The sequence below is a fragment of the Cydia strobilella genome, chromosome 24, assembly GCF_947568885.1.
Source record: "Cydia strobilella chromosome 24, ilCydStro3.1, whole genome shotgun sequence".
In the NCBI taxonomy this organism is placed as follows: Eukaryota; Metazoa; Arthropoda; class Insecta; order Lepidoptera; family Tortricidae; genus Cydia; species Cydia strobilella.
In genome coordinates, this window is record NC_086064.1 from 3,386,875 (window position 1) to 3,414,873 (window position 27,999).

General features: G+C 39.4%; 2 protein-coding genes across 2 annotated transcripts in view; one reads left to right on the forward strand and one right to left on the reverse strand.

Moving 5' to 3' along the window:
* LOC134752154 (LIM domain-binding protein 2) overlaps positions 1-966 on the reverse strand; it is an 82,823-nt gene extending 81,857 nt beyond the window's left edge. Inside the window, exon 1 of the mRNA XM_063687753.1 lies at positions 591-966. Coding sequence (XP_063543823.1) covers positions 591-617 — 27 coding nt within the window. The 5' untranslated portion in view covers positions 618-966. The remainder of the gene's footprint in view (positions 1-590) is intronic.
* A 1,322-nt stretch (positions 967-2,288) lies between these two features.
* Positions 2,289-27,969, forward strand: LOC134752196 (mannosyl-oligosaccharide glucosidase). Its single transcript, XM_063687810.1, has 16 exons — positions 2,289-2,622; positions 3,452-3,603; positions 4,251-4,428; positions 5,483-5,642; positions 6,492-6,640; positions 6,997-7,184; positions 8,353-8,508; positions 12,381-12,529; positions 13,071-13,243; positions 16,131-16,261; positions 17,873-17,983; positions 19,206-19,294; positions 21,229-21,348; positions 21,877-21,994; positions 24,945-25,132; positions 26,791-27,969. Exons 1-16 carry the CDS (start codon positions 2,401-2,403, stop codon positions 26,925-26,927), a joined length of 2,421 nt encoding a protein of 806 aa, XP_063543880.1. The 5' UTR covers positions 2,289-2,400; the 3' UTR covers positions 26,928-27,969.
* The last annotated feature ends 30 nt before the right edge of the window (positions 27,970-27,999 follow it).

Sequence of the window (27,999 nt, forward strand, 5' to 3'; positions counted from 1 at the left end):
TTTTGAGGTTACCTAAACACCGTATATAGCGTATAGCGTTCCAGTTTTTTTGGACAGCGCGGCAAATTATTGATTTTGGAGTTACTACACTTTATTATCGTGAGAGTCTACTAAATTTTCATTAACCGTGCTGCCATTACCAATGCAAGAAAATGTTACGATAATGTTATTATTGATTTGATATTGGGTGTGTTTTGATTGTAAGCAAAGCTCTTTTATTGTGGGGTGGGTTTTTGTTTCGATATTTATCAACTCTTAAGCTTTATGTTTACTTTCACAATTGAGCTCAACAGAATTTCAGCGATAACGCCAAAATGCAAGCTACGGATACTAGAGTATCATAACCTACAAGATATCGATTCGTAAACATTCCCTCCAAAAAAATACGCCGCACAAAAAAGGGGTTCGGAAAGAGACCTGCTCGGGATAAAAAACATTGAGTGAGTATACGAGGGATAGACCTCCGTACCTCCGTAGTGCGCTCAGCGGCCTCCCCACTCGTATGTTAAAACCTCCGGGTACAGGGGCGAGCTACCCCGCATTTCTGCTCTGACAACAGAATTAACACTGAGAGCAAACTCTCCACTTACGATGTTCCGGTTGCCTTTCTTCCTCATACGAACATTGCACGCAGTTTATCCATTTAACTATTTTAAAACTACACTACACTGACACTAGAGTCCTCACGCTCACTGACATCGAAATTTTAGTTTTTTTTTATTGGAAGCGTTGTCGCGTGCAGCGTCCGCCGGCCGGCGGGAGGACAACGAAGCGGGCACGCAGGTGACGCCGCGGCGGCTTGTAGTTACTTTTTGACGAACGTTTTACATTATTTCACTGATTATTTGAGGAAAATAGTCGCGTTCGCCTCATAATCGCGTAGTGTGACGCATTGTACGGTCGTTGGTAGCAGGTACGCCCGGCCCGTCTCGCTCGATCGTACTGGGGTTCGGTCCGCGTCGGGCGCGGGGCGAAGGTCGCGGAGGACGGGGGGCGCGCCCTAGCTGCTTTACCGACCGCGCCGCAGCTCTGCTCCATCCAGCGAGCAGACAGGTGGCGCGGCCATTTGCAAATATGAGTTTGTATCGATGCTACCTGCATTTTGTTTGTTTTCATATTTTTTATTTGTTTTGACATCTTTCTACATGATTTAGATCTATTAATTTCAAAAGTTAATAATTATGTTGAAAAGAGTTTTATAAGAGTTAAAATTCGAAATCATTTTCAGCGAACTCCATATAAACACAACGCTGTATTCCTTAGTTGCACAATAAGACAGCTAGCGCCATCTCCCGATACGACATTAAACCACATGCTTGTACCTTGTACTTGCTTGTACCGTAATCAAATCAAATAATAAAAATCATTATTTTTAAGTTACATATTTTCACAATGTGGACGTAGTAGAATAAGTGAAACTGAAATGAAAACATCCAAAATGCATCTATACTATGTAATTCATTTAATACTTTGTATTTTAAATTATACATTTATTTTTTTAAGACAAACAACAATATATTTGCAATAAATAAGTGAGCGAACTTTGAAAAAGTTGTAATAAAAATAAATAATTATTTCGGTTAGGTATAATAGTGTAGCGACTAAAGCAATTTTTGTAGAATAACGCCATTAAAAACACTTCAAAAGCTTACGAGTACTTCATGCAATCCGGAATCAGCGAATTGTTTAATAAATAATTTATTTATTTACCTTCATTGTAAAAATATGAGTCCATTATTGGTCCTTATCACCTGTTACTGGTTGATTTTTCACAAACAAAATGCTGTTACAGCCATTTGCTGAAAATTATGGAGAAATATTTATATATTTTTTCCAGTTTTTTATGGCATTGATAAACATTTAGGTTGCCAGTCGTAATAAATCAAAAATAAATGAAGGGTTGTCTACAAGTTTATCTTTATTTATACATTCATATAAATCATATAATAATATTTGTTTAACAAAATTTGCGATAATTTATTATGGTTTTTAATTTTCAATTAAACCGATGTAATATAGTTTGTCAAAGGACTGTCTCATTTTAAACATAGACAGAGAGAATCATACTATATTTGTCTTACACTAGTACTAGCACCCAAAAGAAAAGGATGAGTATAGTTTTTTTTTGTTCTTATTTACTGACAATTTGTTTTGACCAACTATATTTACCAACCTTCTGTAACGTTATCGAGAATAGTATTCATTTTTGAACGATAGAAATCTGTCAGCTCAGTTTACTGTCAAAACGTCGCACGTATTGACGTTTGCTTTGCTGCATTGACCGTGCATTGACCATACAAACGCCGACAGATCAAACACAAAAATCTATAGATAACTTAAGAAACCACGTCAATTAAGCACATATGTAACTAGTTAAAGCATTAAGTTAAGTGTAAAACGATGGTTCGGAATAGGAAAACCGTCCATATTCAGCATACGCATCGGGGAAATGCGACCAGTAGCAGTTCGGCTAGCAGCGATACGGGTACTGGCAGCCGCACACTAAAAGTTCTTTCGGGATGGAAAACTGTGATAGGATCCGTGTGTCTTACTGTTGCTGTGTACGTCGGGACTTTAGGGTACTTAGAAACCAGGGTGAACACCCCCTTCAGCGATGAGAAGGTATGTTGTTGATGTGGTAACATTTTTCATGTTTTCCAACTGTATTTTATACAAACACTCATAAACAGTGTAGACAGAGTATATGCCGGCCGGTGACATCATCTGGTGGTAATTTCAAATAGGTTTTAAGTCAGAAATACGTTTTTACGAATGTGTTGATTAGGATAAACATATTTGCACCCAAAAGAGTGATTGTATGTTTTCATACAACCACTCCTAATATATAGCTTGTACTCCTAATATATTTTAATTTCATTAAACTACGTTTGTTATTCAATAAATAGAACTATAGTACAGAGGTTCCCAAACATTTTTGGTGATGGAGTGCTCTTGGATAGCGAAATATTTGAAGGAGCTCCAAATAAAAAAAAAAACGTTCATGACTGTGAACCAGATAAACCTATAGAAGAGCTTTTTTTTTCTTATTTTACAAGTATTCTCGCGGAGCCCTAGGGGTCCGCCGAGCACACTGAAAATGGCTGCTATAGTAAATCTGTTTAGTGTGTTGAATAGGTAACAAGACTAATAACCATTAACACATTCATTGTGTGGCTGGGTTCCACACTAGACTTCCGTGCCAGGCCAAAAAAAAATTTGTTGTTTACAACGATCCCGATTATCGGGTCACCCGGCCTGGGAACGAAACCATAAAATACTCGATACAACACTATGGGAAAAATTAATATGATACAAAAAGGTGAAGAAGTAATTTTACAAACGAAGAATAGACGAAGTACAGTAGATCACTTTATGTAATTTTGTTTTATACTATGTAGTAATACCACAAGGCTGCCATGTGTTAAAATGCCAGTAATTCTTTCAATTTCAGATTGTATCAGAGACAGGTCTGGCTGTCCCCAGCCGGTATTGGGGCTCATACCGGCCCGGAGTGTACCTGGGTATGAAGAGCCGAGAGCCCCGCTCCCCCGTCTTTGGGCTCATGTGGTATGACTTGACCAGTGTGGCGCAGAAGGGCATCAGGTGATTATAATCCTATATAGTATTAGCACAGGGCGGACACGCTTTACATCAAAAATCACTTGCGTTTCTATGTGTGAACGGCACGTCTGTACATGCGTCATGCGTCATAGTATGAGTAAGTTGCTTAAAAATAGTACTGAGAGCACGCCAGAAGTCCGCCAGATTTCTGTCGCGGGGCGAGGTAATTCAAGTCGGGCCGGGGCGGTGCGTGGGCGTTCTGTATGATAATACTATTTGAGCTTTTAAGCCGAGCCGCGTAGGGCTCTTATGCTTAAGATCGGATTAGTACCTCGCCCTGAAGGCGAGGCAAAATTGACCTGTCTAGAATGGTCGGCCATATTTATACCTTGACCACTCCCACAACTGTGCAAGTGTGAGTGAGAAAAGTAATAACGGCGATGACGCAACATTAAATATTAATTGCATGTAAAAAATACGCAACTAAGTATAACGGGTTAGCACTGATTGACTAGCACGTTATTTATTCGCGGATTATTTCCGCAAAGTAACGCCTGATTCTATTCATTAATTAAAGAATATTCATTCATTCATTCATTATAACCACACATTTTTAGAAATTTAATGAGGCAATGAGGCTTGAATTGTGTATTTTTTTAATCTTGACCGTTATAGGGTATATGTTTTAGGCATTGGTGCGACCAGGGCGACAACCTCCCCTCCTACGGCTGGCTGCAGCATGACGGGGAGCAGTGGGGGGAGCAACGCATCCTAGATCCCCCCCACGAGATCTACACCTCCTTTGTCAAGACTCCGGGAGGCGAGCATGGCGGACATTGGACTGTCCGCATCAATGTTACTGCCAAGGTAAGTTATACATTATAAACATGACGGGGAGCAGTGAGGGGAGCAACGCATCCTAGATCCCCCCCACGAGATCTACACCTCCTTCATCATCAGACATTGGACTGTCCGCATCAATGTTACTGCTAAGGTAATCTACAAATTATAAACATGACGGGGAGCAGTGGGGGGAGCAACGCCTCCTAGATCCCCCATACGAGATCTACACTACATTCGCTTCATCATGAGACATTGGACTGTCCGCATCAATGTTACTGCTAAGGTAATCTACAAATTATAAACATGATGGGGAGCAGTGGGGAGAGCAACGCATCCTAGATCCCCCCCACGAGATCTACATGTCCTTCATCATCAGACATTGGACTATCCGCATCAATGTTACTGCTAAGGTAAGCTACAAATTATAAACATGACGGGGAGCAGTGGGGGGAGCAACGCATCCTAAATCCCCCCCACGAGATCTACACCTCCTTCATCATCAGATATGGACTGTCTGCATCAATGTTACTGCTAATGTAATTACATTATAAACTGATAAAAGTGTTAAACATATTATATCCCTCTCTAGCCCTGCTCTACCCTTCGGGTGTAGGCCTCCTTAATTTTACGCCACTCGTCACAGTTCTGCGCGACCTGGCGCCACGTCCCCGCAGTCCTTTTGATGTCGTCGTCCCAACGCATCTGGGGTCTACTTTGAGGACGCTCCCCCCCCCCCCCCATGGTCGACTTAAATATTTATTTTATTCTGGTTTTAGTATATTTGTTGTCATAGCGGCAACCGCGTTCCGTACCATTACGCAAAAAACGGCAAAAAAATCACGTTTTTTGTACGGGAGCCCCCTTTAAATATTTATTTTATTCTGTTTTTAGTATTTGTTGTTATAGCGGCAACAGAGATACATCATCTGTGAAAATTTCAACTGTCCAGCTATAACGGTTCATGAGATACAGCCTGGTGGCAGACGGACAGACAGACAGCGGAGTAATAGGGTCCCATTTTACCCTTTGGGTACGGAATAATTAAGATTTTTTTCCTAGTTGACATATATTGTTCCAGAGCAACGCCTATTCCCCGTACGTGCTGGTGTGGTACGGAGCCCTGGACGAGTCGCTGGGGCCGGCGGCGCCGCTCTCCCGCCTGTGGCTGGAGGGCGGCGCCCTGCACGGCCACACGCCGCAACTGCACAATTTCCGGGTCAACTTGGTGCCGCTGAAGGGTGAGCATACACCTTCCATATCGCTATACCCCAAGCCAAGGTTTTGGGTGCGGACTGCAGAAATACGAGTACATATCAACAGTTTTTTTAGGTTTTTTGTATCGAATTTATTCTTTACTCTCTCTTGTAATACTCAATAAATCGAAAAAAGCCAAGTTCATTCAGGCATTGTTATATGGTTAACATACAATATACTGTGTAATGAAAAGGCCCTATTGGCAAAAGGAAAGTAGGAAAGCCATATAAACGATGGCTGGACGATATAAAAGAAACTGCAGGGAAAGACTGGCTAAACAAAGCGGAAGACAGGCAGAGATGGAGAGAATTGGAGGAGGCCTACACCCGAAGAGGGGTCCAAATTAAATAAATCGATAGTAAATAGAATACATAAACCTAACACTAACTACTAACTATAAGAAACTTACTAACCAGTACGCTAAAACTTCTAATGTAAACAAACTGTAAATTGGAAATAAAAGGCTTTTTTATTTATACTGTGTAGGCAATAGTATTTATATTTTTTCCCTTTGGTCGAAAAGCTTTAACTTTCGGCCCGCTGCGCTAAACGAAGTTGCCGCGTTCCGCGACCTTCAAGCAGAAAAATAGTATACACATATATCTATTTAAGCTAAGGCAATCTTATTTACTGGCTGAAATAAGATTGCCTTAGGTATCATGTAATTGTCGGCCGAGGCCGAGCCCAGGTTTTACAATTTAGACCATAACATCGCTTTGAAGAATTTTAAACCTTTAACATCAATTTACCACACTATCTGATGAAAAATGCCGAAAATCAAAATGGCGTCCATTTTTTTGATTAACAATTTGAATTTCATCTTTTTTTGACAGGGAAGGTCCTCCACACTTCGTTCTCCGAAGGCCACGCACCAGGCCTGCATCTTCTGAAGGAGAAGTTCTATTCCCTTCTTAAAGCTGAACCACACCCTACTTTCGGTAGAATAGCAGTACTTAGCCCTGACGAGGAACTGAGAAACAAGGTAATTTGGACTTTATTACTCTTCAATAGAGTTTACTTCTGAAGGAGAGACCTACATGGTGCTTGGATTTACCAGGGCACAAGGTAATTAGGACTTTATTGCTAGCGAGTAGAGTTCACTTTTGAAAGTAAAATTCTAATCAGTACTCGGCCGTCATGAATTGCTTAACTAGAAAGTATTTTAGACTTTATTTTTACTTCTTAGAGTTCAATTTTGTAGGTGAAGTTTTTTCCCTTCTAAAAGCTGGACCACGGCGGAAGAATACTTAGCCCTGACGAATGACTTTATTACTACTATTTTACTTTGAACTTTACCCCATCACCATAAGGTTGCTATTAACTTGTACCTTTTTCCAGGAGGCAGAGGTAAACTTCGTACCAATCCAGATGATAGTGGAGCCCCCGTTCGTGATGGACGTGGTGTTCACTATAGAGGACCTCCCCACCCCCCCTTTGAAGGGCGACGAATATACCAGGGTGTTAGAAGATAAGAAGAGGTTCTTCAACGACGAGTTTGAGAGGAAGTTCGGCTTGAGACAGAAGAAGTAAGTCGTAGTTTAGAGTGTTTCTTCTGGAATTTGAACTGTCGTGAGTCATACTAACTTAAGGCCGTTCCATCGGTTTGCCGCTATAACTGTCACATTTCACAAGAAAGAACAGGAAAGACCATGCGCGCCAGGAGTGTCAATTTTGATCGAATTTTGTCGATTTTTATTTATTTTAAAAACGTTGCCTTACAATATCGAAATTCGAAAGAGGTCAAATTACTATTTAAGTTAATATTGTTTTTTCTTCTTTTTTTTATTTAAGTCACACAATAAATAACCGAGTAAAGTTGGATTAAAAGTCCTAGTTAGAGGTAACTTTGGGAATTAATTGTATTGAGCGAAGTGTCATAATTCGTGTATCGTAAGCTTATAAATTAAAGATAATATAATCAAGAACTACATATATTTTTCCACGTTTACGAATATCAACTTCTCTTAGAAAAATATGATCAAATAAGGAGATTTTTCGCCTACTGGCTCAGGGAACCGCCTTAAGCAAAAAAATTACGTTAGTTAAACCGTATTTTTTGGATTAAGTGTTTTTTCAGTTTTGCGCATGATTAGCGTTTATAGTAAAATTCAGTAGGTTGGTTGCGCTTTTATTAACTATCGTTTAAATGCATCGCGCTTGCACTTACAATCTTACATACTTGTCAGACGTTTGATAAGTAAGATAAACCATTCGTGATGGACGTAGTGTTTACTATGAATGATAATTTGGTCGAAAAACGTATTTATTTCATCACTACATAGAATAAAACAAATTCGCTTTCCGCTGTCTTTCTGTCCCTATGTACGCTTAGATCTTTAAAACTACGCAACGGATTTTTAATGCGGTTTTCACCTATCAATAGAGTAACTTTTGAGGAAGTGAAATAAAACTATGAAAACGGATTATATCGCGTATATTGAATTTATAATACATCCCGACGTTTCGAACCCTTTACAGCGTTCGTGGTCAACGGGTGACTGAGGAAAAATTACAAAGTGCAAAAATACCCACATACTAAAATAATGAACAATCATAGACTACAAACTTTAAGGCTGGTTTTGAGGAAGGTTTTAGTGTATAATTTGTAAAGGTTTTATGTAACCCGTGCAAAGCGGGGGCGGGTCGCTAGTTTATTATATTATAGGCTTAACATATTGACATATTTTTTTCCAGCTATTCGGACCAGGACGTCAGCATAGCACAGGCGGCTCTGTCGAATATGATCGGTGGCATCGGGTACTTCTACGGCGCGGGCCGCGTGCGATCACAATATACAAGAGAACCGGTGCCTTACTGGAGGGCTCCTCTATACACCGCTGTACCTAGCAGGTAACTTTCCTATCTGTATGATCTCAGCCTTATAACTCCCAGAGTCATTATTCCAGTTTTGAATTTGGAACCTTCTGTTATTCTTATATAGTTCAAAATTCGATATGATTTTGCACTTTTAAAAGGACATTGGGACTTAGATGGTTAAACCAGCAAGTTCGGAATTCGATCGCGGCCATATCGAAATTCGATTAAGATTGCTTGCTGTCAAAGTCCCTTAAACTTACTACTGATTCTTCTTATTCTTATTACTTCTGTAATAAGTCGGCGACACAAGCATGTGACACCCCTTTTAGCAGAAATATTCTATAGATTATGGTGTCCGCTTACTAATAGACTTGCTTGTATGCTTGTTTACCACCATCAAAATTTGATTCCAAACATAGCGCTATTGCGACGATGCTACCAGGAGTACATAGCTTACCAAGAGACTTGATGAAACGGGTCGCTACCGTTGGATCTGTGAGTCTGTGACGTTATCTGATAGAGACGGATATCGCTGGTTAACGCTCGAGTGACAGAGATAGATATGTCGCTGTAAGTACAGGCGGCTCTGTCGAGCATGATCGGTGGCATCGGGTACTTCTACGGCGCGGGCCGCGTGCGATCACAATATACAAGAGAACCGGTGCCTTACTGGAGGGCTCCTCTATACACCGCTGTACCTAGCAGGTAACTTTCCTATCTGTATGATCTCAGCCTTATAACTCCCAGAGTCATTATTCCAGTTTTGAATTTGGAACCTTCTGTTATTCCTATATAGTTCAAAATTCGATATGATTTTGCACTTTTAAAAGGACATTGGGACTTAGATGGTTAAACCAGCAAGTTCGGAATTCGATCGCGGCCATATCGAAATTCGATTAAGATTGCTTGCTGTCAAAGTCCCTTAAACTTACTACTGATTCTTCTTATTCTTATTACTTCTGTAATAAGTCGGCGACACAAGCATGTGACACCCCTTTTAGCAGAAATATTCTATAGATTATGGTGTCCGCTTACTAATAGACTTGCTTGTATGCTTGTTTACCACCATCAAAATTTGATTCCAAACATAGCGCTATTGCGACGATGCTACCAGGAGTACATAGCTTACCAAGAGACTTGATGAAACGGGTCGCTACCGTTGGATCTGTGAGTCTGTGACGTTATCTGATAGAGACGGATATCGCTGGTTAACGCTCGAGTGACAGAGATAGATATGTCGTTGTAAGTACAGGCGGCTCTGTCGAGCATGATCGGTGGCAACGGGTACTTCTACGGCGCGGGCCGCGTGCGATCACAATATACAAGAGAACCGGTGCCTTACTGGAGGGCTCCTCTATACACCGCTGTACCTAGCAGGTAACTTACCTATCTGTATGATTTCAGCCTTCTAACTCCCAGTCATTACTGCATTTTTGAATTTGGAACCTTCTGTTATTCCTATATAGTTCAAAATTCGATTTGATTTTGCACTTTTAAAAGGACATTGGGACTTAGATGGTTAAACCAGCAAGTTGGAGGCCTAGGATTTCGATCATGTTAAACTCCTTTAAACTTACTACGGATTGTTATATTCAACCTCTGTGATAAGTAGGCGACACGCATGTGACACCCCTTTTGGTAGGAATATTCTAACAAAATTATCAATCAATCAATCAATTTATTTTGCTATAATAAGGGTTGGTTTACAGGTGTTATTACAATAAGTATTTTTATGTACACTCCTTAATTAGCCATAATCTATAGCATGCAAAATATTCACAATTATTTACATATGTACAAATACAATCAAATTTAAACTTAATTAAAAAATGAATAATATTATGAGCCCATTTATAAATATTTCTAACCTTATTGCATTATAATATACATTAATATAGCAAAAAATCATTCAATTTATAAAATCTGCGTTCTAAAAGCCACTCACGTATTTTTTTATTAAATTGGTTATCGGGCACTTCTTTAAGCTGTTGTGGTATTTTATTATATATGTTTACACACATCACCGTACAATTCTTCTTAAATCGGCTTGTTTTTTGTTGTTTGCCCACCACAAGTCGGTTACAGTTCCTTGTGTTCCGTGGAAATAAATCACTAGCAGTCTTAAAAAGTGTTCTGTGCTTTCTTACAAATTTAGACACTTCTTCAATATATAAACATGCAAGAGGTAATATACCCAATCTAAAAAATAAGGGTTTACATGATTCCAAAGGACTAACTCCACAGATAGCACGAATACATCTTTTTTGGGCAACAAACGCTCTCTGAATGTCACCACCATTGCCCCAGATAATCAAGCCATATCTTAGTACAGATTCAACATATCCATAGTAGGCGGCCATAACTGTTTTGTGATCTGTCGTTTTTCTTAATCTACGAAGGACATATACAAATCTATTAATCTTATTACACACATTATTTATCTGGTCATACCAATTTAAATTACGGTCAACAAATATTCCTAAAAATTTTGTAATGTCGTTTTCTTTTAATTTATGTCCATTATAAAGTATGTCTAAATGCTGATTATTATTATTAAAATTAATAAAATTTGTTTTATCTAAGTTAGTCTTTAAGTTGTTACGTTCAAGCCACTCGACTACAATATTTACTGTCTCATTAACCTGCGACACGTGGTGGTTAATGCCCATCGAAAAATCATTGGTAACTACAATGGATATGTCATCAGCGAATAAGACGCACTTGTAATTAATTATATCTACAAGGTCATTGATGTATACTAAGAAAAGAAGCGGCCCAAGGATACTTCCTTGTGGTACCCCAAATTTATTGTTTCTAAACATAGATCTATGACACATGCTTACATTCTTGCTACTAATACTTTTTACTTCCACACATTGTGATCTGTTCTTCAGATATGAATCAATCCACTGTAACGCTAGTCCTCTGACACCATAGGATTCAAGCTTACTTAGCAGTTTATCATGCACTACGAAGTCAAAGGCCTTTGACATGTCAAAGAAAACAGCGGTTGTAAAATTTCTATCATCACACTTTGTCCCAATCTCGTGTATGAGATTAAACGTTGCTAATGTGGTCGATTTGTTTCGCTGAAATCCATTTTGTTCGTTTGCGATTATGTTGAATTTAAGGAAATAATCATTCAGTCGTAAATGCATTGCTTTCTCAAAGATTTTTGAGAGTATTGGTACTAAAGCGATAGGTCGATAATTTTCAATATTAGTTTTGTCTCCTTTTTTATACACTGGCTTTACAATTGATATTTTTAATTTATCGGGAAATTTCCCAGTTTCTATGGACAAGTTAATTAAGTATGTCAGAATGTGTACTAGTTCGTATTTACATTGTTTAATGATATTGGTTGCGATATTATCATAGCCTTCAGCATTAGTATTGTTCAGCGCTGTCATAATATTTAAGATTTCTTGTTCACTAAAAGGCATCAGGAATAAACTGTTCGCAATTCTATTAGCTTCAGTTTCCAACGTCTTTGAAAATTTGTCTCTTAACATATTTGTAGAATTGATGAAGTGATTGTTTAGTTCCTCCGCAAGGTGAGAAGCCTGGGTAACACTTCTACCATTTAAGATTAGTTTGTTTATACAACCATTATCCCGAGTAGTTATTACTTCGTTTTTTACAATGTTCCAAGATGTTATAATTCAAAAACAATGACATCTCCGCTCCCGGGCACGCACGGCCGTCCGATCAGTGCTCAGCGCGCTGCGTTCGGACTCACTGCACCTTTAATTGCTTTCACCTCTTATTTATGCCACGTCGGTAGCAAACAAGAATACGGCCGCCTATGGACACCAAATCCTCCTCTGTCTAACTCCAAGGGTGTTACATGCGCGTTGCCGATCGTAACCTCACCTCTGAACCTTATTTATGAACATTGTCAACAGATCATTCTTCCCCCGCGGTTTCCTGTGGGACGAAGGTTTCCACGGGCTCCTCATCCAGCGCTGGTCTCCAGAGATCCAGATGGACATAGCGGCTCACTGGCTGGATCTCATCAACGTTGAGGGCTGGATCCCCAGGGAACAAATACTTGGTGAGTCATCAAATCATTATTCCCCTGCGGATTTCTCTGGGACGAAGGTTTCCACGGCCTCCTTGTCCAGCGCTGGTCTCCAGATATCCAGATGGACGTGGCGGCCTACTCTGGCTCGACCTCATCAACGCTAAGGGCTGGATACCCAGGGAGCAAATACTTGGTGAGCCAGCGGAATGGCCCCATACAGGGCAAAACATCTTGGATCCCCGAGAGACCTCCCCGAGGTCCTACTCAACATCAAAGGTTTGATAGGTTTCCTCGAGGAGCTGGGCTGGCAGGACTAGCCCACCCCCATGTCACGCAAAATAGGCGCCAGTCGTCGAGTTGCGGAAAATCGCCCGAACTACAATACAATACAATACTTGGTGAGCCATCAGATCAGGTAGGGATTTTTTTGACCTCTTTTCCCCCCTGGTGAAGTCTCGTGAAATTTGTCTTGACCCCCACCCTTACTCTCACGTGACATCTTTCAAAATTTGTCTTTTGACTATAAATGCGTTGGATTTATTTTGCTTTGTTACACATGTTTTGTTTACAGGAACGGAGGCCCTGGCAAGGGTCCCTAAAGAGTTCGTAGTGCAAAGCAACGCGGCAGCCAACCCTCCCATGCTGCTACTAACCATCGCCCACCTCGTCAAAACACAACCTCAACTCTTCCAACCACACTGGCCTTTGAGAAGGACGTTGGACCGAATGTTTACCAGACTACAAGTAAGTTATGATAGCCTGGTACTTTGATTGTCAGCCACTCACTTTCTTAAGCAACCTATGACATAGAACGCCCTGCCCGAGTCTGTGTTTCCGCATGAGTACAATTTGGGGCTCTTCAAGGCAAGAGTTAATAGGTATCTCATAGGTAAGCGTGCTCCACCGTAGACCACATCATCACTTACCATCAGGTGGGATCGTGGTCAAAAGCCTGCCTATTCATCATAAAAAAAAAAGAATTGCTTTTAGACAAGTCTAGGATGACCTAGAACATAAACAGTAACCATATAACAAAAGCTCTTGTCAAAACACAACCTTAACTCTTGCACCCACACTGGCCTTTGAGAAGGACTTTAGATCGAATGTTCACCAGACTACAGGTGAGTTCTGATCATCTAGTACTTTGTTTTTCAAACATAGCTTTCTTTAGCAATCTATGACAAAAAAGTGCTTTTACACAAGTTTAGGATGACCTAGAACATTTACAGTAACCATATAACACAAGCTCTTGTCAAAACACAACCTCAACTCTTCCAACCACACTGGCCTTTGAGAAGGACTAGATCGAATGTTCACCATACTACAGGTGAGTTCTGATCACCTAGTACTTTGTTTTTCAAACATAGCTGTCTTTAGCAACCTATGACAAAGAAGTGCTTTTACACAAGTCTAGGATGACCTAGAACATAAACAGTAACCATATAACAAAAGCTCTTGTCAAAACACAACCTCAACTCTTGCAACCACACTGGCCTTTGACAAGGACTAGATCGAATGTTCACCAGATTACAGATGAGTTCTGATCACCTAGTACTTTGATTTTCAAACATAGCTTTCTTTAGCAACCTATGACAAAGAAGTGCTTTTACACAAGTCTAGGATGACCTAGAACATTTACAGTAACCATATAACACAAGCTCTTGTCAAAACACAACCTCAACTCTTCCAACCACACTGGCCTTTGAGAAGGACTAGATCGAATGTTCACCATACTACAGGTGAGTTCTGATCACCTAGTACTTTGTTTTTCAAACATAGCTGTCTTTAGCAACCTATGACAAAGAAGTGCTTTTACACAAGTCTAGGATGACCTAGAACATAAACAGTAACCATATAACAAAAGCTCTTGTCAAAACACAACCTCAACTCTTGCAACCACACTGGCCTTTGACAAGGACTAGATCGAATGTTCACCAGATTACAGATGAGTTCTGATCACCTAGTACTTTGATTTTCAAACATAGCTTTCTTTAGCAACCTATGACAAAGAAGTGCTTTTACACAAGTCTAGGATGACCTAGAACATTTACAGTAACCATATAACACAAGCTCTTGTCAAAACACAACCTCAACTCTTCCAACCACACTGGCCTTTGAGAAGGACTAGATCGAATGTTCACCATACTACAGGTGAGTTCTGATCACCTAGTACTTTGTTTTTCAAACATAGCTGTCTTTAGCAACCTATGACAAAGAAGTGCTTTTACACAAGTCTAGGATGACCTAGAACATAAACAGTAACCATATAACAAAAGCTCATCTAGTCAAAACACAACCTCAACTCTTCCAACCACACTGGCCTTTGAGAAGGACTAGATCGAATGTTCACCAGACTACAGGTGAGTTCTGATCACCTAGTACTTTGTTTTTCAAACATAGCTGTCTTTAGCAACCTATGACAAAGAAGTGCTTTTACACAAGTCTAGGATGACCTAGAACATTTACAGTAACCATATAACAAAAGCTCTTGTCAAAACACAACCTCAACTCTTCCAACGACACTGGCCTTTGAGAAGGACTTTAGATCGAATGTTCACCAGACTACAGGTGAGTTCTGATCACCTAGTACTTTGTTTTTCAAACATAGCTGTCTTTAGCAACCTATGACAAAGAAGTGCTTTTACACAAGTCTAGGATGACCTAGAACATAAACAGTAACCATAAAACAACAGCTCATCTAGTCAAAATACAACCTCAACTCTTCCAACCACACTGGCCTTTGAGAAGGACTTTAGATCGAATGTTCACCGGACTACAGGAGAGTTCTGATCACCTAGTACTTTGTTTTTCAAACATAGCTGTCTTTAGCAACCTATGACAAAGAAGTGCTTTTACACAAGTTTAGGATGAACTAGAACATAAACAGTAATCATAAAACAACAGCTCATCTAGTCAAAACACAACCTCAACTCTTCCAACCACACTGGCCTTTGAGAAGGACGTTGGATCGAATGTTCATTAGACTACAGGTTTCTAACAAAAGCTGTCAAAAAGTGACATTCGCTTGTATTACAAGTTACAAGCTTTGGGAAACGGGCCCCAGGTGAGTTCTGATCGCCTGGTACTTTGATAATTAAACACTTGCTTTCTTTAGCAAACCATGAGTACTCTGACATAAACTACTTTCAGACAAGTCTAGAATGACCTAGAACATAACAAGCGAGGATCGTAACTGCTGTACCTGTATATTTTATTTTGATTGCAGTCGCCTTGATGTATGTTCCAATTTAAAAAACCTGCCAAGTGCGAGTCGTACTCGCGCACGATGGGTTCCGTACCATTACGCAAAAAACGGCAAAAAAGTCACGTTTGTTGTATGGGAGCCCCCCTTAAATATTTATTTTATTCTGTTTTTAGTATTTATTGTTATAGCGGCAACAGAAATACATCATCTGTGAAAATTTCAACTGTCTAGCTATCACGGTTCATGAGATACAGCCTGGTGACAGACGGACAGACAGAAAGTCTTAGTAATAGGGTCCCGTTTTTACCCTTTGGGTACGGAACCCTAAAAATTTCTCTTTCAACCTGCAGTCGTGTTTTTAAATACTGAGATAGTGGCAAATAAGCATACAGCCACCAGAAACCCTCAAGCGAAGGTGTATTTCAGAGCTGGTACCAGTGGTTCCAGTCGTCGCAGAAGGGAGATGAACCCACGACCTATCGCTGGCGAGGCCGGGAGGACGACGGGCTGCAACTTAACCCGAAAACATTGACTTCGGGCTTGGATGACTATCCCAGGTAGAGGTTAGAGGAAAGGGGACGGTTGCTTGTCCATACAAACGTAGTCCCGATTTTCCTCTCTGGACATTGACATTATGGAAAACATTTGTGACGTTTTCAAGCAAAAGGTACCACATTGTCGGTTGTCGATAAGGTTGATTTGTAATTAAAGCTGTATGGAAATAGCGCCTTACTGACAAGCGACATTAAGTACCGTTTTGGTTGAAAATGGCACATTTTTACATAATTTTACGCTACCATAGCTATCTCATCATCTCATTTAAAAATCAATTATTTTGTAAGTGAAGAGTGTATATTGAACTTGGTTCTCAATTTCACATTTTCGTTTTTGATGGGGTTATTGGGATACTAATTACTAATACAAAACACTCCACTGAGTTGAAAGGATTGATATATTCCGCTCGCGATGATATCCGTACACGGCGGGAAGAAGCTTATGTGGCGGGAAAGAATTGAAGAAATTTGAACCTTATGTATTTCTATTTTAAGTTCAAATTTCGTCAATAAAATATCTCGAATTATCAACTTCTTCCCGCCGTGTACCGATATATATCACTCATTCAGAGGATCTGTACACTATATTTACGAGAGAAATGTCAATCAATCAGATATACACAGCCATAAGTGCGACCAAAATGGCGAATCACGCGATACCATAGACATAGTATATACAAGTAGTTATAGACGCGCCACCGAGCGACCGGTAAGAGAAAGAATATTCATATAAAATTTGGGCAGCATAGGATTTCTTCTCTTTCACTCTTATAAATTTCGATATTTCGCCATCGCCTCCTACCTATGATGCCACCCGGTCGGTGATAAGGACAAAGCATGGCACTATTTTCTCTTTCCTATTATAGGACTATCTTTCTCTATCAAAGAGTGTCAGGCGCTTGCGTGATACGATCCCGCCATGTTTTCCCGACATCTTCCGAATTCTTCCGAACCGCTCCGAAACCTATTCCCATCGTCTCACTCGCTCGTCACGCTCGGCCGGCTCATTCGAAACATGAGTGGGAAAGAGCGAGCAAGGAACTGAGACACATGAGTTACTGAGCGAGTAAGTTGAGTGAGTTGAAGAGAGAGTGAATTCAATCAAAATATATAGTTCATTTAAGGCCGTTCCCTGAGCCAGAAGGCGAAAAATCTCCTTATATGATCATGTTTTTCTAAGAGGCGTTGATATTCGTAGACGTGGAAAAAAAAGATGTAGTTCTTGACTATATTATCTTTCATAACATAGCTTCCGATACACGAATTATGACACCTCGCTCGATACAATTAATTCCCAAAGTAACCTCTAATTCGGACTTTTAATCGAACTTTACTCGGTTATTTATTATGTGATACTATAAACAAAAAAATAAGAAAAAAACAATCTTAACTTAAATAGTAATTTCATAGCTTTCGAATTTCGATATTGTTAGGTAACGTTTTTAAAATAAATAAAAATCGACAAAATTCGATCAAAATTGACGATTGGCGCGCATGATCTTTCCCGTTCTTTCTTGCGAAATGTGACAGTGACAGCGGCAAACCGATGGAACGGCCTTAAATCACTCACTCGTGAAGAACCCATGTTATAGTAAGACACTGTAATTTTTTCAGAGCGTCACACCCGTCAAGTATAGAGCGTCATGTAGACCTGCGATGCTGGATGTACGCGGCCGCCGACGCTATGGCGACCATAGCTGACGTACTACAGAGAGATACTACCAGGTAACCATGGCACGGATTATATTTATTTATTTATTTATTTAATCTTATGGCATACATAATAATTGTAAAAATAGAAACAGTGTATTTTTTTTTCTTCTTGATGGACTTGAGGGCGGTGTTACCCGTAGCCAATGACACGTAAAAGGGTAGGAACAAAATAAATGCTCTTAGAGCACGACGCTGTTCGGTGGTTGTTGTAGTTGTCTCGTAAAACCGATAGCTGGATTTTACGAGAAGCACGTGGACTACCGGCCGTTGACTCCAAAATGGTGGTTAAACACGCTTTAAGATTAATTCTCCATTCACCGCACACTACCACATTAGATTATTGTATAATAAAGCTATCGATATTACACTTTGAACAATATTAATGAGCAAAAAACAAAGGAATTAATCACGAGGCTACTATCAAGATGGCGTTCGAACCGGCAGTCCAGTGTAAGTGTTGTATAAGTAATTAAAGATCTACACATAGACCAGTCGGCCACTTTATGGCTTCGTAGCTCAGGGTGATCAGGTCTTCAAGAGGGCCGGCGACATAACGCGTTATAGGACAGTCATGAATGATGTGCTGGATGGTTTGTGCTTCCGCACCGCAACCGCAGGCCGGGGAATCCACCCACCCACAGCGGTGTTTGTAGTAGGCGCATCGACCATGACGGATTATACATATAATAGTTCAGATATATCATTAAGATAAATTAGATATAAATAATTCGATGGTTTTACGAGATGAAGTCATTTTTGTCGTAAAATTAAAGCGAGCGGAGCAGCGTCCGTCCGTGAGCGCGTGTGGCAACCGACTGACTGATACTGATATTTAAATTTGATTTGTAACGATCAAATTTTGTTTAACCCTCGTGCCTTGAAACCCTCGCGACGCTCAAGATTCAATTTTCAATTTTGTAATCTTTCGCTTGCTCGGGTACAGAATAAGTATTATCATACAGAACGGCCACGCATCGCCCCGCCCCGACTCGAATGCCCTCGCCCCGCGACACCAGATTGACGGCCGTTTGCCGGCCGCTCAGTACTATTTTTAAGCAACTTACACTATGACGCATGACGCGTGTACAGACGTGCCGTTCACACATAGAAACGCAAGTGATTTTTGATGTATATAACATGTCCGCCCTGTGACTCGGGATATTAGCAGGAAAGGCTAAACAACGACTTTGCCCCCTTGTAAAACAAATACTGTTTATTTATTTCATGTTTTTAGATTTGAGGCGACCCGAGACCAGTTAGGCGACGAAGAGTTGCTTAACCAGTTGCACTGGTCGCCGCACACTCAGACTTATGCAGACTACGGTAAGAATGCACAGTCGCCATCAGATTTATCGGAGCGGCCAAAGAGCTCACAAATATCTGAACATGCCTTTATTGTCAAGGTACGTCTTCTTATTTGGGGCATTTTCTATGAAATTATGCATTTTCAATTTTGCTGTGCCCTAATAGAGTATCATGTACCGACTATATTTTATTTACCACCTGTATGAAATGAACTTGATTGCAATAAATAAATGAAATGAAAGGGACCTTATTGTCGATGGCGCTTACGCCGCACAGCATTGTATTTATATCGGAGCATCGTTAATAATGGCGTAAGCGCCATCGACAATAAGGTCCCGTTTTATAGAAAATACTACATTTTTGAGCACCTCGGCCGCTCCGATATACACGGTGGCAAAAAAATAAGTGCATTCCCGTTGCCAGGGAGGTTTTGGAATTATACTGAGCAACTTTTTTACTATGGGACCAACCCCGAAATCGCAAAAAAAAAAATTTGGCTGTTTGATACATTTTAGCTTGTCCATTTTCTATGGGATCGTAATATTTTTCGCGATTTCGTGGTTGGTCCCATAGTAAAAGTTGCTCAGTATTATCCCAAAACCTTCCTGGCAACGGGAATGCACTTATTTTTTAGCCACCCTGTATAGTCACTTTTCATCTCGCAGCGATAACTTTTTTCACACAAAGAATTGGGACTACCTGCCAATAGTAAAAGTATTACAACTAAGAATAACGTATCCTGTGACATTTCGCCTGTCTTTATTGGAGTTATTGGTCGTAAGGGCCAATTAGCCCACCCTCCTTTCAAATCGATAGTGTAAGTATAGTTGGTCAAACCAATTCAGTAAATGAGAACAAAAAAAACTATATTCATCCTTTTCTTTTGGATGCTAGTACTAAGACAAAAATAGTATGATTCTCTCTGTCTATGTTTGAAATGAGACAGTCCTTTGACAAACTATAGTCTTCGAGATATTTAACAATGTGACAGACAGACGGACGGACAGAGTCGCATCATAAGGGCTTCTTTTTTTACTCTGTCCCACAGAGAAATAATAAGCATAGAGTGCTCACTCCATACATCAGTTTTGTTACCAAAACGCTTATTATTATCGTAGTCGACATCTAGCGTCAAGTAGCGGATTTATTAGTACAGCTACTTGACACTGGATGTCACGAGTGTCGCGACTGACATCTAGTGTCAAGTAGCGGTACTGATAAATCCGCTATTTTAGTAGTAGTAGTAGTAAATCACTTTATTGTACAAAAAAAAATGTTAACATGAAATTCATATAAATTACAACAAATATTAATACTATTACTACTTACATTATTACTAACTTATATTATTACTTTACAATTTACAACAAATGTTTTAATGTTTTAACACATTAAAACATTAATATTACAAGCAGAAGGAGTTCCGGTTAATCCGGTTATAATACCTGAAATACCTGAATGATATGATTGATATGTATAAAATAGATGCAGAGATTTGATGTGTATAGATTCGTTTTATATATATATATAATAGTATAATATAATTATATACCTAATAGTATTAAGCAAACGCGAATCGGACCGCGTGAACTCGCCAACTATTACATAAACCAAAGAGGTTTACAATAGTGGCATACTGGCAAAAGTTGTATGAATATTTAAAGTGAATAAATAAATTAAAAAAAAAAAAATATATATATATATATATATATTAGCTGAAAATTGTTGAGCATTAGACTTTCCGTTCGTCGCGACATCTATTGTCGAGCAGCAGTACTGATAAATCCGCTACTTGACGCTAACAAAACTGATGTATGAAGTGATTATTTCTCTATGTCTGTCCGGACTGTTCGTAAAAAAAAATGCAAGTTGCAGGGATCTATGTAAAATGGTGAATTACGTTGGAAATCTTATCAAACGTGATTGCATTTAGGGATGTATATCGTTTTCAGGTTTGCACACGGACGGCGTCCGGTTGGTCCGGCAGCCGGCCAAGCGTCCGGGAGAGACCGCTAAAGTAGTCCGGAGCGTCACTGTACCGCCTGAACCTAAACTGGTCACATCTGCCTTCGGTAAGTAATACTAATATATCTATGTATGATGTTATTGATGGGTATACGGACGTCCGGCTGGTCTGGCAGCTGGCCAAGCGTCCGGGTGAGACCGCTAAAGTAGTCCGGAGCGTCACTGTACCGCCTGAACCTAAACTGGTCACATCTGCTTTCGGTAAGTAATACTAATATATCTATGTATGATGTTATTGATGGGTATACGGACGTCCGGCTGGTCTGGCAGCTGGCCAAGCGTCCGAGGGAGACTGCTAAAGTAGTCCGGAGCGTCACCGTACCGCCTGAACCTAAACTGGTCACATCTGCCTTCGGTAAGTAATACTAATATATCTATGTATGGTGTTATTGATGGGTATAAGGACGTCCGGCTGGTCTGGCAGCTGGCCAAGCGTCCGGGTGAGACCGCTAAAGTAGTCCGGAGCGTCACCGTACCGCCTGAACCTAAAATGTCGTTTTAAAATGAGAGCGTAACTGCGATAGTATGGCGGCACTAGGTTCTTGTGATTCTTAAATCTTATCCTTTGTCCATAGGCTACGTGTCCCTCTTCCCCTTGCTGCTAAAAGTTCTGAAACCCGACAGTGAGAACCTGGGCACGATACTTCGGGACCTGGATAAGCCGGACCTGCTGTGGTCTAAATATGGACTCAGGTATTTTTGATTTGTATTTAGTATTCGAAATATTTTCTAAATATCTTTAATGGTCCCTATGACGGTTCATTTGTATGTGTAAAAGCTGTCACGTAATTTATTTTATTACAAGCTTTTATTTAACTTGAAATGTACCTATGTAAGTATGTATGTAAAATGTTTGTAAGGGTCAAATCTTGCAAGTTAAATTTGACCCACTTCCCGGTTTCCGATGAAGCTGAATATTTGCATACATATGTAAGACGTGTGACAATGCAATATTATGGTACCATCGAGCTGATCTGATGATGGAGACAGGAGGTGGCCATAGGAACTCTGTGATAAAACAACGCAACCTAATTGTGTTTGGGGTTTTTAGAATTGTCTCGATGAGTATTAGTTGCCTGTGGAAATAAAGTACAGTGAGCGATAAAAGCTTGTACCAAAAATGAAATTTTTGCCAAAAACTTATTTACTTTGTAGACAGTTTTTGTAAGTTATCAATCACTAGACTTATATTGACCGGGATTTATAGACCGTCCCCCGCCCGCTATCTTCAGTCACCCGTGAACAAGATGCATCTAACTGCGTCGAAATATCGGGAGCTCATAAACAATACAAAAGATAATCACGGTATATATCCCGGTCAATATAAGTCTAGTGACACAAGTAGTCGTAAGTCGCGACACAAGTGACATCTAGTGTCGAGTACTGATAATTCCGCTACTAGCCGCTAGATGTCGACTACGAAAATAATAGTCTTTTTGGGAACAAAACCGATGTATGGAGTGAGCACTCTATGTCTTCTTCATTCTCTTTGCCCGCATTAAAGGGATTGGTTACTTTTTAGGGTTCCGTACCCAAAGGGTAAAAACGGGACCCTATTACTAAGACTTCGCTGTCCGTCTGTCTGTCTGTCACCAGGCTGTATCTCATGAACCGTGATAGCTAGACAGTTGAAATTTTCACAGATGATGTATTTCTGTTGCCGCTCTAACAACAAATACTAAAAACAGAATAATATTAATATTTGAATGGGGCTCCCATACAACAAACGTGATTTTTTTGCTGTTTTTTTCCGTAATGGTACGGAACCCTTCGTGCCCGAGTCCGACTCGCACTTGGCCCGTTTTCTTTAGTGACATCTATTTCAGTTTATAATTTAAAATATATAGTTGGCCAAACCAAACTGTCAGCAAATAAGAACAAAAAAAACTATACTCATCCTTTTCTTTTGGGTGCTAGTACTAGTGTAAGACAAAGATAGTATGATTCTCTCTGTCTATGTTTGAAATGAGACAGTCCCTTGACAAACTATATATATAGTCGTGTAACTTCTTAAATATTCTAATAAACACAAATAGACAAGAATTTTTGAAAGGTCCTCCAATCCTAAAAGCTGAAATAGAAAAGGCAATCAATACCATGAAGGACGGAAAAGCTGTTGGCCCCGATGGTATATACTCGGAAATGTTAAAGTTATTGGATGAGACAAGCATGCAAATTTTAGTTAGACTTTACAATGACATTTACGACACAGGACAGCTTCCAGAAGATTGGCTCAAATCCACATTCCTCCCATTACCCAAGAAAATGAACGCAAAACATGCGGAGATCATAGATTAATAAGCCTTATGAGTCATGCACTAAAAGTATTTCTGAAAATCTTACACATGAGAATTTACAATAAAATAGATAAAAATATATCAGAAACTCAGTTTGGATTCAGAAGCGGGTTGGGAACGCGAGAGGCTTTAGTAGCAGTGCAGGTCTTGATTCAGAACAGCTTGGAATTCAGCAAAGATGTCTACGTATGCTTTATTGACTTTGAAAAGGCATTCGACAACGTGAAACATGACAAACTAATGCAAATACTCAATAAAACGGAAGTAGACGGCAAGGATCAAAGAATCATCAGGAACCTGTACTGGAATCAAACAGCCAACATAAAAGTAGGAACATCAAGCACGAGCGACCTCAATATCCTAAAAGGTGTAAGACAAAGTTGTATTCTGTCACCGCTGTTGTTCAACCTTTATTCAGAATCTATATTTCAAGAAGCTTTCGAAAACGTGAAAACTGGTATCATAGTCAACGGAACGACAGTTAACAACCTCAGATATGCCGATGACACCGTTATTCTTGCCCACTCAATGGACGAACTTCAGCAGCTACTAGATCGTCTCAACTCTGTAGTAGAAGAATACGGCCTCAAAATGAATATAGCGAAGACCAAATGCATGATTGTGGGTAAGAATGTAACTGAACCGACCTCATTGACTATAAACGGTAATATAATAGAATGAGTTAAATGTTATAAATATTTGGGTAGCTCACTTAATGAGAAATGGGATCTAAAAAAAGAAATACGCATCAGAATAGAAATTGCCAGAAGTACGTTTATGAAAATGAAGAAATTTTACACAAATAAGGTCAAATGCTACGTGCTGTCGATATTTCTCTATGGTGTCGAAGGGTGGACCATTAATAAGACTATGGAGGCTAAGATCAATGCATTCGAAATGTGGTTATACCGAAGAATGTTAAAAATTTCCTGGAGAGACAAAGTTTCAAACATTGAAGTTCTGAATAGAATGAACAAAAAACTTGAACTTTTGACCACCGTAAAGACAAGGAAAACCTCATATTTTGGACATATCTATAGACACGACAAGTATAACATAATTCGTAACATCTTGGAAGGGATAATCGACGGCAAAAGGAGCAGAGGAAGGAGAAAGCTAACCTGGATAGACAACATTAAAAGCTGGTCCAATATTAATGACACTGCCAGTTTGTCTAGACTGGCACAGGATAGAACCAAGTTCCGTAAGATGGTCGCCGACATCCGCTGAGGATATTGCACAGCGAGAAGAAGAAGAACTTCTTAAATAATACAATTCAAATGAATAATAAAAATACATTTTTTGTTTGCTAGTTGTACTTTGATTTAAATATGTTTTTATTTCAGATCACTTTCGAAATCATCACCACTCTACATGAAACGGAACACAGAACATGATCCGCCATATTGGCGCGGTCAAGTATGGATCAACGTCAACTATCTCGCTCTGGCGGCCTTGAAACACTACTCTAGAGAGGGACCGCATGCTGTGCGAGCGGGACAGCTGCACGACAGACTGAGAGAGAATATCGTTCGTGAGTATAAACAAAGATAGATATAACTCCGTAATAGATGGATACAAAGGAAAAACGTGCCTCGAAAATCAAGAAAATTTGATTCTCGTTCAGAGGGCGCTACTAGCTTTGGCCTACTGTCGTATAGATGGCGTTGACGGTTTCGTTTGTTATTTAACAATTTTAACGCATATCAGTGAAAGAACATGGGTCAAAATCATAAAAATAATTAATGCAAATAAAAAAAATCATTTATCCATATTTAAATACATTTTATCGTATTTTTATAAATCTTCATTTTTAGTTTTAAAGTGTGTCGACAGATGGCAGTGAATTTCCTGGGGTTACAAAATTTACTATGACAGTACCGCTCTAGTATAAGTTAACTCTATGGTATAAAATAATAAATAAATACCAAAGCCCTATTTAATGTACCCATCTCTTTCTCTTCCTTAGTGTGCTGCTGTGTATACGGTGTTGAAAGAATGAATGGGCCCTGGAAGGAAAGTACCTCAAAACCTTAAGTTAGCTCATTTTGCTTTAAGGAAACATTCTTTTATTTTTGAAAATAAACATAACTTCATTTAAAGATTTTTTTTTTCAATTTTGCTTGTCTAAATTATTCGATTTTATGAATATTTTGTACGACAGACGAGTGTAAGGCCTAATGTTTCTTGGAGAAATGTTATCATTAACATTAACTGTATCGAATAGTAGAATAAAATAGCGTGTTATTTTTTTTTTAATTTTTAGCCGGTTCGATTCCCGGGTGAAAGAAGCGAATTTCAAAAAATCTTTGAATGCAGTTTTGTTTCTTTTTTAAAACAAAAAGAATGTTTCCTTTGAGCAAAATGAGCTAACTTAAGGTTTTAAGGCACTTTCCCTCCAGGGCCCATTCATTCTTTCCACACTGTATATTGGTATATTATATATGTATGTCTGTGTGTATGTATATTTATAATGTATTGAATACACATAATTATATTACTATTTGGATGTATTGGTACATATTTATTAAAATTAAAAAGCTTTTATTTCGGATTAATTACATCCATAGAATTATATATTATTAAAATTAAAATTAAAACAATTAAATTAATGTTAAACTTAAAACTAACTTAAACTAAACATATTTAACAAAATTACTTTTTAAAATCTGCACGTGGCGCGTGCGATTTCGCCCAGTGGCCAAATATCGGGCTGTCATATGCCCCTGCGACCGCACTCAGGAGCCCGTCGGTGCTGCCGCGCGCACGGCGCATCAGGGACGCGACGCGTTTGCGCATAATGGCATGGAAATCATCCGTGTGTGCCTCAGCGAACATCCCAGAAGCACTGCAGTACCGCGGCAGCCCCATCAGCATCCTGAACGCGTTATTGTAGAGGACGCGCAGCGCACTATAAGCTTTCTTCGTGCAGTTGATCCACAGGCTGCAAGTGTAAAAAGTTTGGCAATATAACTATTCGCGTTATTTAATTTTATATGTATGTATAATCTTCTTATTCCTGTAATTTATTCGTGCACCACCCGTTTAAAAAAAAAAACTATATTTTGCTAACCTAATGTTGTCTGGAAGAGATAAGACCGCCTGTCGCTACCTTTATTTACATTGTAAATCTGTTGTATGAATTTGTTTTCTTTTGTGGTCCAATAGAGTATATTTACTTACTTTTTTTAGGTAACATTTTGTCCGAGTACCGCCGCACGGGGTACTTTTGGGAGCACTATTCGGATGTGGACGGCTTCGGCGCCGGCTGCCGGCCCTTCACCGGCTGGACCGGGCTACTACCGCTCATCATGGCTGGAGAATACTAATTAGGGTTCCGTACCCAAAGGGTAAAAACGGGACCCTATTACTAAGACTCATCTGTCCGTCTGTCTATCATCAGGCTGTATCTCATCAACTGTGATAGCTAGACAGTTAAAATTTTCACAGATGATGTATTTCTGTTGCCGCTATAACAACAAATACTAAGTACGGAACCCTCGGTGGGCGAGTCCGACTCGCACTTGTCCGTTTTTTAGGATTCCGTACCCAAAGGGTAAAAACGGGACCCTATTACTAAGACTCCGCTGTCCGTCTGTCTGTCTGTCACCAGGCTGTATCTCATGAACCGTGATAGCTAGACAGTTAAAATTTTCACAGATGATGTATTTCTGTTGCCGCTATAACAACAAATACTAATAAGTACGGAACCCTCGGTGGGTGAGTTCGATTCGCACTTGTCCGTTTTTTTATATAAGTACCCCTTCATTGCCTTTAATCATGGGGAGTATTAACTCCTCATAGTTCTGGGGCCTCGGTACTTTTCGCACTGAAACTGTGTTTTTTATTCCGTTATGGTGGCAAATAAGCAAAAATAACTGATCTTTTAAGGCAAAGTTACATTAACCTCGTAAGGCCCACCATACAAAGTTTCCCTATTTTTAATTTGAATTGAACCTTGTTGTATAGAAGATTAGGGAGACTTTCGTTTGTTTTAGAAAACAATGAAACAAAAGAAATGCTACTTAATTCAGTTAGTGTAAGGTTCAAATTAGATTGAAACAGAGTGTACATTGTAATGCACATTGGGCCTTACGAGGTTAAGACATTAGCATACCTATTCACTATGCCGTATTTGCTGAAATATGTAGATATTGTATAAATTGCATTCCTTTTTTTAGCGCAGAAAAAACATCATTCTTATATTTAAGCATATACTGCGTATTGTAGGGGCTTTTAATTTTGCTTTATTTATAAGACTTTTAGTTAATTTGAAGTGTAAAGTAGGAAAATATTTGTTATTTTAATTTTGTGAAGGTAGGTATATTGTTTGATTATAAAATAAATTGTTACTACAAAATTACAAACTCACCTTGGATTATTTTTGTTGTCTATATGTAC